General features: G+C 42.6%; 1 protein-coding gene across 2 annotated transcripts; it reads left to right on the forward strand.

Annotated features, from left to right (window-relative positions):
- Positions 1-639: 639 nt before the first annotated feature.
- LOC115104677 (serpin H1-like) lies at positions 640-14,528 on the forward strand. Of its 2 annotated transcripts, XM_029626031.2 has the most exons (6): positions 640-735; positions 9,425-9,510; positions 11,371-11,991; positions 12,111-12,209; positions 12,344-12,576; positions 13,277-14,528. In XM_029626031.2, the coding sequence occupies exons 3-6, from the start codon at positions 11,382-11,384 to the stop codon at positions 13,577-13,579; spliced, it is 1,245 nt and encodes a 414-aa protein (XP_029481891.1). In that variant the 5' UTR covers positions 640-735; positions 9,425-9,510; positions 11,371-11,381; the 3' UTR covers positions 13,580-14,528. The 2 variants fall into 2 exon arrangements, with proteins under 2 accessions (XP_029481891.1, XP_029481890.1); XM_029626030.2 differs by lacking the exon at positions 640-735 and having other exon boundaries at positions 9,339-9,510.
- The last annotated feature ends 1,091 nt before the right edge of the window (positions 14,529-15,619 follow it).

The raw sequence follows: 15,619 nt of genomic DNA on the forward strand, positions 1-15,619 counted from the left end.
ATGGGGCAGCATTAATGTGAAACGTTTCCAGCACCTTCTAGAGTCCATGCCCGATGAATTGGGGCAGTTCTGAGGGCAAACAATGTACAACTCAATATTAGGAAGGTGCTTTGAACACTTAGTGTATGTATGATATACAGTTGAAGTCAGAAGTTTACATACACTTAGGTTGGAGTCATTAAAACTCGTTTTTCAACCACTCCACCAATTTCTTGTTAACAATCTATAGTTTTGGCAAGTCGGTTAGGACATCTACTTTGTGCATGGCACAAGTAATTTTTTCAACAATTGTTTACAGACAAATGATTTAACTTACAATTCACTCCATCACAATTCCAGTGCATCAGAAGTTTACATAAACTAAGTTAACTGTGCCTTTAAACAGCTTGGCAAATTCCAGAAAAATGCCATGGCTTTAGAAGCTTCTGATAGGCTAATTGACATCAATTGAGTCAATTGGAGGTGTACCTGTGGGTGTATTTCAAGGCCTATGTCACCGGCCTACTAGCTGCCACCGATCCCTTTTCTGTTGTTTTTGTCTGATTAGTAACACCTGTTTCTTGTTTAGGTTTAGTTGGGCTATTTAAGCTGCTGGTGGGCCCGCCTGTTCTTTGTGTGGGCTTGTTTCATTTCCCACTGGTTATTTTGTGTGGTAGTGCTGGTTGTTTTGGATTTTCCCTCCGGACTGTTGCGGTCCTGGTTTTGGGCAATTGTATATGTGCGCCCAGTTTCTTGGTGAGTACATTTTCCCCAGTGCGTAATAAAGCGCTACTCTGTATCTTCTGCCTCCTGCATCTGACTCCGCACCCACTACGCCCAGTGCGTTACACCTACCTTGAAACTTAGTGCCTCTTTGCTTGACATCATGGGAAAATCAAAATAAACCAGCCAAGAACTCAGAGAAAAATGGTAGACCTCCACAAGCCTGGTTCATCCTTGGGCGCAATTTTCAAACACCTGAAGGTACCACGTTCATCTGTACAAACAATAATACGCAAGTATAAACACCATGGGACCACGCAGCCGTCATACCTCTCAGGAAGGAGACGCATTCTGTCTCCTAGAGACAATTCGACCACCTGGGCCGGGCCAGGTGCAAACTGCGTACAAGATTTTCCATCATGTCGGATTGCAGTTGGGCCTCATTCCGAATGTGTTCCACACAAACAGAACGCTCCAGCGAGCAGAACAACTGAAAACGTGCCACAACCTTCACCAGGGTCTTTTGAATGAAATTGAATCAAACATATTACCATTACGTTGCAAAGCCGTGTATTAACAAACACATTCCTATTGCTTTGCAAATCCATTTGTTATTCAGATCTGCCTCCTTATTAAGAAGCTAATCTGACGCTCTTTCTGTTCTGAGAGGAGAGGAGATATTTTATAGTACATTTTTCAAAGGAAATTGATTGATTTGCTGCCACCCTCTACCCCAACCCCACCCTCTACCCCAACCTCTACCGCTCAGGAAGGAGATGAGTTCTGTCTCCTAGAGAGGAATGTACTTTGATGTGAAAAGTGCAAATCAATCCCATAGCAACAGCAAAGGACCTTGTGAAGATGCTGGAGGAAACAGGTACAAAAGTATCTATATCCACAGTAAAACAAGTCCTATATCGACATGACCTGAAAGGTCGCTCAGCAAGGAAGAAGCCACTGCTCCAAAACCGACATAAAAAAGCCAGACTACGGTTTGAAACTGCACATGGGGACAAAGATCATAATTTTTGGAGAAATGTCCTCTGGTCTGATGAAACAAAATTAGAACTGTTTGGCCATAATGACCATCGTTATGTTTGGAGGAAAAGGGGGGAGGCTTGCAAGCCGAAGAACACCATCCCAACCATGGAGCACGGGGGTGGCAGCATCATGTTGTGGGGGTGCTTTGCTGCAGGAGGGGCTGGTGCACTTCACAAAATACATGGCAGAAAAATTGTGGATATATTGAAGCAGCATCTGAAGACATCAGTCAGGAAGTTAAAGCTTAGTCGCAAATGGGTCTTCCAAATGGACAATGACCCCAAGCATATTTCCAAAGTTGTGGCAAAAAAGGACAACAAAGTCAAGGTATTAGAGTGGCCATCACAAAGCCCTGACCTCAATCCTATAGAAAATTTGTGGGCAGAACTGAAAAAGCATGTGCGAGCAAGGAGGTCTACAAACCTGACTCAGTTACATCAGCTCTGTCAGGAGGAATGGGCCAAAATTCACCCAACTTATTGTGAGAAACTTGTGGTAGGCTACCCGAAACGTTTGACCCAAGTTAAACGATTTAAAGGCAATGCTACCAAATACTGATTGAGTGTATGTAAACTTCTGACCCACTGGGAATGTGATGAAGGAAATAAAAGCTGAAATAAATAATTATCTTGTAACGATCCTCTTCCTGTGAATGACTGGACCAAGGCGCAGCGTGAGACGTGTTCATGATATTTTATTAAAATCAGAACTGGAACAAAAAATAACAATGAGGAAACAAACAGTTCTGTAAAGAACCTAACAATACAGAAAACATAGAAAAAAGAACAGAATTCCTAGTCACAGAATAAAAGCCTCTCTATGGCCAGGGCGTGACATCTCTCTACTATTATTCTGACATTTCACATTCTTGAAATACAGTGGGGATCCTAACTGACCTAAGACAGGGAATTTTCACAAAGATCAAATGTCAGGAATTGTGAAAAACTGAGTGTAAATGTATTTGGCTAAGGTGTATGTAAACTTCCGACTGCAACTGTATTATACAGTATATACAGTATATATCAGTGTTCCCCAACTGGTGGCCCGTGAGCCGAATTTGGCCCACGGGTGGTTTTATTTGCCCCCTTAAGTTTTCTGAGCAAAAAATACCATGGCAATTTCACTGTTAAATGTATGGGTGTGCTAACAATGGCTGCCAGTCCTGACTGCCTTCCTGACTGCCAGTCCTGACTGATTATATTTCTATGGTTGTTCTCAAGAAAACCGTACAGTTTGGAAAGCAAATGTTTAAAGCTGAAAAGAGAAGACTAATCTGTCTCTAGAACCAACAGAACATTTTATTTTCTCAACAACTCCCAATTTTTAACAGCACTGTTTTTCAAAGTAGCTCATCTTTAGAAAGGCTATTGCCACGATGAGGGCATCAGCCATCACTGTGAGGAGCCTATGACTTAATCTTTGTTATTAGGTGAGTCAGTGCACCATTGGAAATGTTATTTAGTAGCCTACAGTAGCCTATATTCAGACCCCTTGACTTTTTCCAAACGTTATTTTACAGCCCTGTTCTAAAATTGATTAAATCGGTTTTTCCCTCGTCAATCTACACACAATACCCCATAATGACAAAGTAAAAACAGTTTTTTAAATTTTATTTTAGCAAATGTTTAAAAAAAATACAAAACTGAAAAATCACAGTACCTCTACTCAGTACTTTGTTGAAGCACCTTTGGCAGCGATTACAGGCTCGAGTCTTCTTGGGTATGACGCTACAAGCTTGGCAAACCTGTATTTGGGGCGATTCTCACATTTTTAGTCGCTGCACAACTATTTTCAGGTCTCTCCAGAGATGTTCGATCAGGTTCAAGTCCAGGCTCTGGCTGGGCCACTCAATGACATTAAGAGACTTGCCCCGAAGCCACTCCTGCGTTGACTTGGCTGTGTGCTTAGCGTCATTGTCCTGTTGGAAGGTGAACCCTTTCCCCAGTCTAAGGTCCTGAGCGCTCTGGAGCAGGTTTTCATCAAGCATCTCTCTGTACTTTGCTCTGTTCATCTTTCCCTCGATCCTGACTAGTCTCCCAGTCCCTGCTGCTGAAAAATATCCCCACACCCTTCACCTTCGGGATGGTGCCAGGTTTCCTCCGGACGAGACACTTGGAATTCAGGCCAAACAGTTCAATCTTGGTTTCATCAGACCAGAGAATCTTGTTTCTCACAGTCTGAGAGTCTTTTAGGTGCCTTTTGGCAAACTCCAAGGGGACTGTCATCTGCCTTTTACTGAGGAGTGGCTTCAGTCTGGCCCCTTTACCATAAAGGCCTGATTGGTGGAGTGCTGCAGAGATGGTTGTCCTTCTGGAAGGTTCTCCCATTTCCACAGAGGAACTCTGGAGCTCTGTCAGAGTGACCATCGGGTTCTTGGTCACCTCCCTGACCAAGGCCCTTCTCCCCTGATTGTTCAGTTTGGCCAGCTATATGAAGAGTCTTGTTGGTTCCAAACTTCTTCCATTTAACCTCTATGGGATCGGTGTCCATAAACCGGGACGGTTGTCGCTAATGTGTCCAATTTACAGTTGCTATTACAGTAAAAAGATACTACGCTATTGTTTGAGGAGTGCACAACAACAAAAAACTTTTATCACGTCAACTTGTTTGATACATTCACCTCTGAGGGTAAATAATGTACTTACGTTCAGTAATCTTGCTCTGATTTGTCATCCTGAGGGTCCCAGAGATTAAATGAAGAATAATGTTGTTGATAAATCCATTTTTATTTTCAAATGTAGGAACTGGGTTCTACAGTTTGAACCCCTGTTGTCTCTGGCCCCACACCCACCCCTAGACATGTGAAGATTAGTGTTTTTTCTGAGGGAAGCTAATTATCCATCATGTATGACATTCCTGAATGTGTGTAAACTTACATTTTTCATTACCATAGCATTTTTGTGTGTTCTCTATACTTAGGCACTTGAAAATATATCAATTGACCAATTCGTCACATTTGGGCAAACTCCTGGCAGACTAAAGTGTAGGAATGTAATACTTCTCTGGATCAGTCTGAAACTTTGCACAACCCTGCTACCGCCTGGTGGTCAGAATCTACAATTACACAAATTCCTTTCTCTTCAATTTCAAAAATCATGGAACAATTTTTTTTAATAGAAAACGCATGTTATTTTGTTTTATTATCTTTTACCAGATTTTTTGTGTTATATTCTCCTACATTAATTTCACATTACCACAAAATTCAAAGTGTTTCCTTTCAAATGGTATCAAGAATATGCATGTCCTTGCTTCAGGTCCTGAGCTACAGGCAGTTAAATTTGGGTATGTAATTTTATGCAGAAATAGAAAAGAACGGGTCCGATCCTTAGAATGGTGGAAGCCACTGTGTTCTTGGGGACCTTCAATGCTGCAGATATTTTAAAAATATGTATACATATACGTACATGTATATAAAAAATGAAAAGCTCTGGGGCCCATGATTTCTTAATCCGGCCATGTTCCAAATCATGGTAGTTGGTGATTTTCACTGCTGGATTTGATGTCCATGCCTTAATCGACTGTACTATTTGTGTATGGTACCTCCAGTAATCAGGATGGCTGGCCTACTACAGGTGCCATCAAGCACCAACCCCTGATACAGCTCGGAGGCATTGAGCCAACACCAGGCACAGGGAGTGACTTCCAACCGTATATCTATTTCAGGCCTAACAGCCACAGATTAACTCCTGGCTTGGAAGATGATTGCGTCAATTCCCTCTAATCTTGTGCAACTGACAAGTGAAGTTAATTTACTTTAGCATACTGTACAGTAGGTGACCAGAGACTCTGTGAATCTGTGTCTGTCTCTGAGAGCACTCTGCTGGAGATTGACTGCAATAATTTACAAGGCGGTTTTTTAGGAGTTTATAAACTGTAACTGTTAATTACTGTTACTTTTAAATATATAGATAGTTTCTAAGTCTATAACCAATAGTTGAAATTGTGTGACTGTCATTGGATTAAAAAAAAAAACAGATATCTAAATGCTATAATCAAGTGGAGATAAAATATATATATATAATAATTGTGCAACAGAGCTCATGGCTGAACATTCCCTAGCATTTGGTAGTCCCTGTTGGTGAATAATAATCGTCTTTTCTCTCTATAAGTCCCTGATCCCTGCTCTGTCATGATCATGGCACATTAGCAGATTTTCATCCACCAGAGACTGCTATTGCCAGCTGTAGCTCACTTTGCTCACTTGAGGGCCTCTCTCTAAAACATTTGTCCAGTTCCAAATGTACACTAGCCCCTACTCCTACGCACAACGCCTGAAAGTATTGTCAATATGTATGTCAGCAATATGACCAAAAAAATACAAAAGATTCTGCATGATACAAATCTTCTACACAAACTTTACTCATTAGTGCAGTGGTCTTCAATCATGGGTCGAAAGACCCACAGTGTGTGCAGGATTTTGCTCTAGCCCAGCAGTAACACACCTGATGTCAACTTACCCCCTGATTAACTGACTCAGATTCATTAGTATGGGGCTGGAACAAAGGTCTGCTCACCTGGCCGTGGGTCTGCAGGAACATGATTGAAGAACACTGCATAAATGGGATCAGAATAAACTGTAACAGTATATCTCTGCACACTTCCACTCTTTCCAGACAGGCACTAAACTACTGTACCAGAGTTTATACAGTAAATCACATCTTTGAGTGGGTTTGGCAGTAGTTCGTGAGAGTTAAACAGCTGAAGGTTGCATCAGCATGCAGTGCAACATTACTAAGGTCTTACATCATGAGAATATCAGGCCCATTTCTATTTCTAAAGGAAGAAACCGACTGTGACCATGCTTCCTCTTACAGAGAGCTCGTATTTGAGAGAAAAGTCCAAGTTTGCTGAAAAAAGTTCCAAAGAATAAGAAGGTATCTTGAGGATGCTCCTCGGCTTCAAAATATGGATGAGCTATAGGCCTAAGATATGGAAGTTGTCATTCACTTTTATTTTATATGATATACAAAACATTCTCCAAAACCCCTCATAAATGACTTAAATAAATGTAAAACGTTAAGCTGAAGTGCTGAACGAACTGTAGGGTAACTGAAACCAGATGGCTTTGGCAGTTTTTCACATGAATGCTTATTTTTCCCCCTCCATGATCAGCACCTCCATCCCTCTGCTACATGGTATTTCTGGATGTGGAACCAAGGCAGGTCATCACAGGAAGCTGGACAACATGGAGACGGATATACGTTCTGTTCCACTGCCCCTTTTTCCTACTGTTTGTTGATGGGATTCCCATGCCGCCATCGTTGCTATTGTTACATGCATCTTGACATGCAGTATTGTGCAGGCAATAACCAACGTGAGCTATTAAGTCCTCAGTAAAGGTATACAATACAGTACAGCATAGGAGGTTGGTGGCACCTTAATTGGGGAGAACAGGCTCGTGGTAATGGCTGGAGCAAAATAAGTGGAATGGCATCAAATACATAAAACACATGGTTTCCATGTATTTGCCATTCCATTTGCTTCGTTCTGGCCATTATTATGAGCCGTTCTCCCCTCAGCAGCCTCCTGCGCAATACAGTCATCTATTAATGACAGAGAACATTGTGTTTCGCATTGCCTATAAGATCTTAGTTGGAGACTGCACTATATAGCCCTTTATATACTGTACACAATTAAACCATTACCACGATTAAACCATGCATGGATTGGTCTGTAAACATTTGTAGAAATATGCAGAAAAGGCACAAGATGTTTAAAGCCATTACAATATCTTAAGAGGGTCTGTTCCATCAGTTTTACCATTATGTCTCTCCTACAGATGCAGGATGGATCTTAGTTTGACCAGTTTCTCACAACAGGAAAATAAGCCTGCAGAAACAGGAAATTATAATTATTGTGTGGATTATAATTAATGGGCATTTTTGTAGGGGTTGATACATTTTATAGTTAGGGCAAAACTTTAGAAGCCTTGAATATACTACAAATGTGCATTTCCAGCTGTGCAGGACATTTCCTGCAACAACAGGGTGACCAAATTGAGATCCTACTTCTGTATCTGCCGTTAATTAGTGACAGTGAATTTGAGTTTAATAAAAAATATATCTGAACTGTATAGATGTTCGAAGTGCCATCTCTTGGCTAGCTGAGCTGCAGCCTTAGCAGCAGAGTTCATTGAAGCTGCCTAGCCCTATATGCACGCAAAACTAAACCAATGCTGCCCTCAGGCAGTATATCAGGCCAACCTATTCTTCTGAGACAAAGAGCCAGTTTGGAATTTAGCTATGTAATACAAAAGCATGTAGCCAAGTGCTATGCTTTTTCATGTTGAGGGTGGAGATGTGGTGTGGGTGAGTGGGGATACTTCTTTTGTACTCAGACCTATGTTGGCTCTATGTAAATTGTCCATTTATCTAAACATCAACACAACATGTGTCTTATGCATAGCCTTTTCACTCTAGCAGTGCTGTGGCATAGCCAATGTAATGTGACCTAATTTCTAACATGATGTCACAAATCCCTTGGCACCAAACACTGGGCTACTGTGGCATGTTGAGTGATTTCCTCAACTTTATTGCTGTTCAGCAGAAACACTCCATGTTTTAAAGTGCCTGGATAGATTTTTCGACAGGGAATAATCAGATACACTGCATGCATGTCCACAATGACATGTTGTTCATTTTGGGGAAAAGTGAGTCAGTTAGACACCAGGGGATAATTTAACAATTTGGCATGGCTAGGCAGACCAGGTAGGGGGGCTTGAATGGACACATCCCCCATCCTGCATCCCACGCTATCAGTCTCTCAAATCAGACAGACACAGCCACAGACGTGGCACTAAGAAGGGGGAGGAAGAGGAAGAAAAAACTGTAAAATCTTCGCAACTTGCAAGCAAAATTTACGAACCATAACAATTATAATACCAAAGTACTTTGTACCCCCTAACAATTATTATTCTTCGCTCTCATGGAATTTTGGATTTTCAATGACCTAGTTAGAAAACTTCCCTGCAACTCTGTTTGCAGTAGGTAACCCAAACAGATGGCACTCTTATTCATTTGATGTTGTTTGCCATCTGCGTCTGACATTAATGTACCCAGCCCGCTATACACTCATGTCCACCAGGGACCAGCTCATACATAAAGCATCATCCATTCAGGCTGCAAAGGCCTCAATTTCCTCCTTAACTTGATTTAATGTCACACACAAACACTAGGAAAATATGTGTACTGTCTTAAGAAAACACAATTTCCCACCACTATTTTCTGACAATTTATAGATGTTGCACACTGTCTTCAGTCCAGCAGTCTGTTGTTTACCCCTGGCTCAAAGCGGTGTGCAACATCTAGAAGTTGTCAGAAAATCAGAAAATGGAAGTGGAAAATGTTGTTTAATTAAGACAGCATGCATATGTTCCCCGTTTTTTAGGCAGGAGGGCCATTAATACAAAATAATGTTGCTCTATGATGCATGGTCTAAAACTGTGTACAGTATATTACAGTAGCAACATTTGAGAATACAGAACTATGAACTTTATAGAAACTCTGCCAGACACTGTCTGCAGTGTGAATGAGCTTTCAGTGTGTCTCAGGCTTTAGGACCTGGAGGGGGGAAGTCCCACTCACATAGCTGCTCAACAGATACTGTGGGAGTGCCCAGTGCAGCTCACTGTGCATTGAAAATCACTGTACGTCATTAACATTTTCCATTCCCCAACTTCCAGAATATTTCCCCCATGGTTTGTAGACCAGCTGAAGGATCGTGTGGAAGCTGAGAGAGAAATTAGAGGAAAACTGCTGAAAGAGCCTGGTAAGTTAAAAAGGGTGGGGGGTGGGGGGGGGGGGGCTGGACTTGTGTTAACTGCAGGAAAACTTCTGACCAGGAATGTGAAAGTCCCTCCATTTCGGGCTTATAAAATTATTTTTGCTATTATAGTTCTGTATTACAATACAGCTTCATGTGATTGAGCATGTGCAGGCCAGTTGAAAGGAAAAAGTTGTCAGGCTAAAACATACTTCTTCCTCCCAACTTCACTGTTCACACTTAATGAATGGGTCACATGACAATGAAAATGCTATGATGATCAAATAAAGTGATGGTCAATTAACAGTGGCAATGCTGCTTTGAATTGTGCCATGTCTGAGGAAGCCTATCTTATTAGTAGCGGTCCCACCCAGCAACAGACTCTTGTGCTCTGATCTGAGTCTCAGTTGCCTCTGCCAGGGGGCATCTCACTTTACTTGGTCAATTGAACACATGCTGTGTGGTGGTAGAGAGTGTAGAGAAAGTATCAGATAGATTATCAGAAGAAATGAGCTGTGTAATTTATAAACCTATGTTCAGACAGATATTAATGACGATGCACGGAACTGTAAACCGGCATATTCCTCCTCCTCTAAACTTTCTCTCACAGTGGTTTCTGTCCAATAAGATGAGACCGTCATTGCCGGTATTTGTACGTGCCAGGATGTTTCTTTGTTATGACTTATAAGGGCATTGAATTACGCCCGATGTCCACCAGATGCATATGCATTTTGTTTTGCCGGATGTCTGGCCCACATTTTCCGTACTTGACACACATGTGTTTCACTTTTCAACTAGCTAAAACCTAGCTAGTTGGAGTCAGTGTGTTTACCTCCATTTGTACCACCGCATGGTAAAGCAAAGCACAAGTTGAAAATATTGAAAACATGCAGTACACAGACAGTTGTGGACTGCTCCTTTCACAATGAAGAGTTTGATGCATCTGGTGGACATGAGGCGTTAGCTTGTGCTGTGATTTGTAATTATACATGCAGAATCAAAATAATAGGTAATGCAAATTTAGAATGTACTGAAATAATTTGTAGTTCCAACAAAACTTCTAAGGGCATCATTGTTACATTAGAGATCAAACTTTCTGTTTAATACTGAAAAATGTGAAGCCTCACGCCTGCTTAAGGTCACTCATTCCAGGCCTCAGAGGATGCATAGCGTCCTTTTGTTTAGACTTCATGGCTTAGCCTGATCATGTTGCTACTTGTCTGCTACCGAAAGCCTCCTGCAGGGCAACACAGAGCAGAGAGAGATAAATAAAAAGTGTTTGGTCCCCCAAATGAAGCGAGAGCTTGATTTAAATGTCCATTGTTCTTCTTAAGAGAACTTGTATTCTTTATTCAGTGGCCCTCATTAGTTGCTGTAGAATTATTCCACTTAGAATGTTGGCCACTGTTTCTTTTTTTAGTCGTTTTACAGCTGCAGTGTCAACGTGGCTCTTGAGTCTACTTGGAGACTCTCCAATGGCACGGTCAACCCTGCTCTCAGATTCTCTACCAATGAATTCAGGTCTATAATTACATTACAGACTGCATAATGAAAGCTTAGTACACCACACAGCATGTCCATTCTGCATCATCCAGGTTGAATAAAAGAGAATGTGGTATTCCTCTTGAATCTCAGCGAAGTGTTTGAGAAGTGCATTATCTCCTTAACTTATGCTATCACTGGCAAGAGCAAGGAGAGAAGTCCCACAATAGGTTTTCTGCATTCAAAATACAGGACAAATTTAATTTAATTTGCCTCTAACACATGGGATTTGAGACTCTGTTGCTCTGTAATCGCTATGATAATCCATAAGAAAGTCCACTGTATACATCTAACACATACACCTTTTCCATGTCCCCTCTCAAGTCTCTACTGATATGGTTGACACCATGTGGGTGACTAACCTGGTAGCCATGGCCCTATTGGCCACTGCAGCCTCCGCTGCCACCGCCGCCTCAGCAGACAAGGTCTTGAGCAACCACGCCACCCTGCTGGCTGACAACAGCGCCAGCCTGGCCTTCAGCCTCTACCAGAACATAGCCAAGGAAAAGGACCTGGAGAACATCCTCATCTCCCCGGTGGTGGTGGCCTCTTCCCTGGGCCTGGTGGCACTCGGGGGCAAGGCCTCCACTGCCTCCCAGGTCAAGACCGTGCTGAGCGCTAACAAAGTGAAGGACGAGCAGCTGCATGCTGGTCTGGCCGAGCTCCTGGAGGAGGTCAGCGACTCCAAGGCCCGTAACGTCACCTGGAAGATCAGCAACCGCCTATACAGCCCCAGCTCGGTCAACTTTGCAGATGCCTTTGTCAAGAGCAGCAAGAAGCACTACAAATATGAACACACAAAGATAAACTTCAAGAACAAGAAGAGCGCTGTGAAGTCCATCAACGATTGGGCGGCTAAATCCACAGATGGCAAGCTGCCCGAGGTAACCAAGGATGTGGAGAAGACCGATGGGGCCATGATCATCAATGCCATGTTCTTTAAACGTGAGTTCTCTCTTACAAAGGACCAGAATTTTGTAGATGCACTCTTCTCTCTTTCGCTTAGTTTTTTTACTCATTCACATATTTACAGTATAATTGTATTTTACTTTATATCCGAACAGCCCATTGGAATGAACAGTTCCACCATAAGATGGTGGACAACCGTGGCTTCCTGGTGTCTCACACTCACACTGTTGGTGTACCCATGATGCACCGCACAGGTCAGCCCTCATTATAATTTCATAAAGTACCTTTGAACTGAACTGGGGTGTTCTCATTTCAAAGTGAAGGAAGATGTAAAGAAATGCCCTAGAAATGTCTCTTGAGTCTGTATCCATACTGACTGTACCTGCAGGTATCTATGGCTTCCACGAAGACACAGTGAATAAGCTGTTCATCCTGAGCATGCCCCTGGCCCATAAGAAGTCCAGCCTGGTGTTCTTCATGCCCTACCACGTGGAGCCCCTGGAGAGGCTGGAGAAGCTGCTGACCCGCAAGCAGCTGGAAGACTGGATGGGCAAGCTAAAGGAGACGGCTGTTGCTGTGTCTCTGCCCAAAGTCTGCATGGAAGTCAGCCACAACATCCAGGTACTGGAAAAACATTTACATTTTACATTTAAGTCATTTAGCAGACGCTCTTATCCAGAGCGACTTACAAATTGGTGCGTTCACCTTATGACATCCAGTGGAACAGCCACTTTACAATAGTGCATCTAAATCTTTTAGGGGGGGGGGGGGTGAGAAGGATTACTTTATCCTATCCTAGGTATTCCTTAAAGAGGTGGCGTTTCAGGTGTCTCCGGAAGGTGGTGATTGACTCCGCTGTCCTGGCGTCGTGAGGGAGTTTGTTCCACCATTGGGGGGCCAGAGCAGCGAACAGTTTTGACTGGGCTGAGCGGGAACTGAACTTCCTCAGTGGTAGGGAGGCGAGCAGGCCAGAGGTGGATGAACGCAGTGCCCTTGTTTGGGTGTAGGGCCTGATCAGAGCCTGGAGGTACTGAGGTGCCGTTCCCCTCACAGCTTTTTGCCAGGAAAACCTAGAGATGACACAGGTCATTGTTTAAAACAACATTTATTAATAATTTTGTTAACTGTTTAGAAGATACACGTTTGAATAACAATCATTTTGTTAACTGTTTATGAGATCCAGGTTTGAATAACATGTTAGGATACAGCACACATCACTGATGCTCTTAGGTGGCTGAGAGTTCATGCTTCAAACTCCTTCACAATAAAGATCTCTCTCTCTCTCTCTCTCTCTCTCTCTCTCTCTCTCTCTCTCTCTCAGAAACACCTTGGGGAGCTGGGTCTGACTGAGGCTGTGGATAAGACCAAGGCGGACCTGTCCAACATCTCTGGGAAGAAGGACCTGTATCTGTCCAATGTATTCCATGCCTCTGCTATGGAGTGGGACACCGATGGGAACCCCATAGACATAAGCATCTTCAGCACAGACAAGCTGAAGAACCCCAAGCTGTTCTACGCTGACCATCCCTTCATCTTCCTGGTGAAGGACACCAAGACCAACTCCATCCTCTTCCTCGGCAGACTGGTGCGACCTAAGGGCAAGAAGATGAGAGATGAATTATAACACTTTGGAGTCTTATGCGAAGTGTTTTTGTATTTGTGCGTGTTATGGTGTTTATGTGTTTGTATTTTTCTATGCAAAGTGAGGAAAGGGAGAAAATGAATTGTACGTTTAATACCTCAAGAGTACATTCCCATTTGATCATCAATGTGCCAACAGTTGTTCCTGTTGTTCACTATTCATGATTCAGAATTATATGTTTGTGTTGTAAGAAACAAAGCATTGTGTACTCTAACTTCACCTGGACATGGTACTATCATCAAGCCTGGTTTCAAAACTGAATATCGCCCCATTTCACAAAAGAGAGTGATATTGGGTTTGGTCACCCTCATGTTTGAGTATTTAAATTAAGATGAGATCACAGGATGGATACTTACATTAACTATTGCTTAAATGTAAAATAAGCATTCCTCTGTTTTCCTCTCCTGTCTCCAGTTGGGATCCCAACTGATTACACACTCTTTCACTTCACTTTGGATTATAGGCTATTTTTCTGTTGTAGTTGTTTATTTTAATTTCACAGAATCAACATCAACTTACTTTCAATAACTAATTGAACCTTTATTTTACTAGGCAAGCCAGTCAAGAAAAAAATATTATTTTACAATGACAGCCTACCCTGGCCAAACCTAACCCGGACAACACTGGGCTAATTGTGCACCGCCCTATGGGACTCCCGATCATGGCCGGTTGTGACACAGCTCAGGATCAAACCAGGGTCTGTAGTGACAACTTTAGCACTGAAATGCTGTGCCTTAGACCGCTGCACCACTTGGGAGCCCACTCATCCATTTGATAGTCATTCAAAGGTGCTGAGCAAATTGCTACTTTTTTTTTTTTTTGCCAGGATTACCGTGTACCTTTCACCAAATATCAAATTGTGAGTTTGTGAAATTTGTGTGGGCTCTTCCAATATCTTTAATGTTTAAAGTAAAAACAATTTTTTCACAAGCTTTTTCACAGGTTTACAACCTGGTGCTAGCCTTTTGTTCACTCCCCCAAAGAACATTCATCTATGACCCAAGGGTCACGCCTCTGTCTGCTACTCTGCTTGGCTTTTTACTGATCCACACTGAAGACACTGCACAGCACTCTATAGCTAACTTACTAGTGAAAGAAAAAAAGTATCAGGGATCAAGGTAAGACCCAGATGCAGACTGTCGAAGTAACAATGTTTATTGTAGCAACAGGGGCAGGCGGACTCAGGGTCAGGGACAGGCAGAGTTCAGTAATCCAGAGGTGGAGCAAAGGTACAGGACGGCAGGCAGGCTCAGGGTCGGGCAGAGAGGTCAGGCGGGCGGGTACAGGGTCAGGACAGGCAAAGGTCGAAAATCAGGAGGACGATTAAAGAGAGGCTGGGAAACGATAGGAGATGACAGGAAAAATGCTGGTAAGCTTGAATGAACAAGACGAACTGGCAACAAACAGAATGAGAAAACAGGTATAAATACACAGGGAATAATAGGGAAGATGGGCGACACCTGGAGGGGTTGTGGAGACAAGCACAAGGACAGGTGAAACAGATCAGGGCGTGACAGAAAGGCCATGTCTGTGGAAGGCTTTTGACTAATCAGTCTTGTCTCCAACACTATCACCTTTTGCCACAAAAAAAATATTTTTGGGAACAATGGAATGGTATGAGATATTTACAAGTTTCCTCTTTTTCCCATAAAATGGTAATACAAAGAAAGTTGTAATGTGACTTTGTTTGATAGTGGGCTGTGGGTGACTACTAGGATGAAATGATAGCCATAGGTAGTGTGGCTAGCATTTGTGATGTCATGCAAAGTAGCCAATAGGTTTTTCCAACTGGTTGGCTGTAAAGGAATTCTAGCTATGGGGCTTTAAGACTACACAAGGAAGGACAGATACACTATATATAAAAAGTATATGGACATCACTTCAAAATAGTGGATTCGGCTATTTCATTGTATGCTGTAGCGTTAAGATTTCCCTTCACTGTGCATGGTGATCTTAGGCTTGTGTGCGGCTGCCTGGCCATGGAAACCCATTTCATGAAGCTCTCGACGAACAGTCCTTGTT

The sequence above is a fragment of the Oncorhynchus nerka genome, linkage group LG22 (assembly GCF_034236695.1).
Source record: "Oncorhynchus nerka isolate Pitt River linkage group LG22, Oner_Uvic_2.0, whole genome shotgun sequence".
Classification (NCBI taxonomy): domain Eukaryota; kingdom Metazoa; phylum Chordata; class Actinopteri; order Salmoniformes; family Salmonidae; genus Oncorhynchus; species Oncorhynchus nerka.

Excerpts from the sequence above, each read along its gene's own strand:
- LOC115104677 (XM_029626031.2), top strand. The coding sequence starts at position 11,382 with ATGGTTGACACCATGTGGGTGACTAACCTGGTAGCCATGGCCCTATTG. Across the intron at positions 11,992-12,110 it reads CAATGCCATGTTCTTTAAAC|CCCATTGGAATGAACAGTTC; the intron begins GTGAGTTCTCTC and ends ATATCCGAACAG. Across the intron at positions 12,210-12,343 it reads ACCCATGATGCACCGCACAG|GTATCTATGGCTTCCACGAA; the intron begins GTCAGCCCTCAT and ends CTGTACCTGCAG.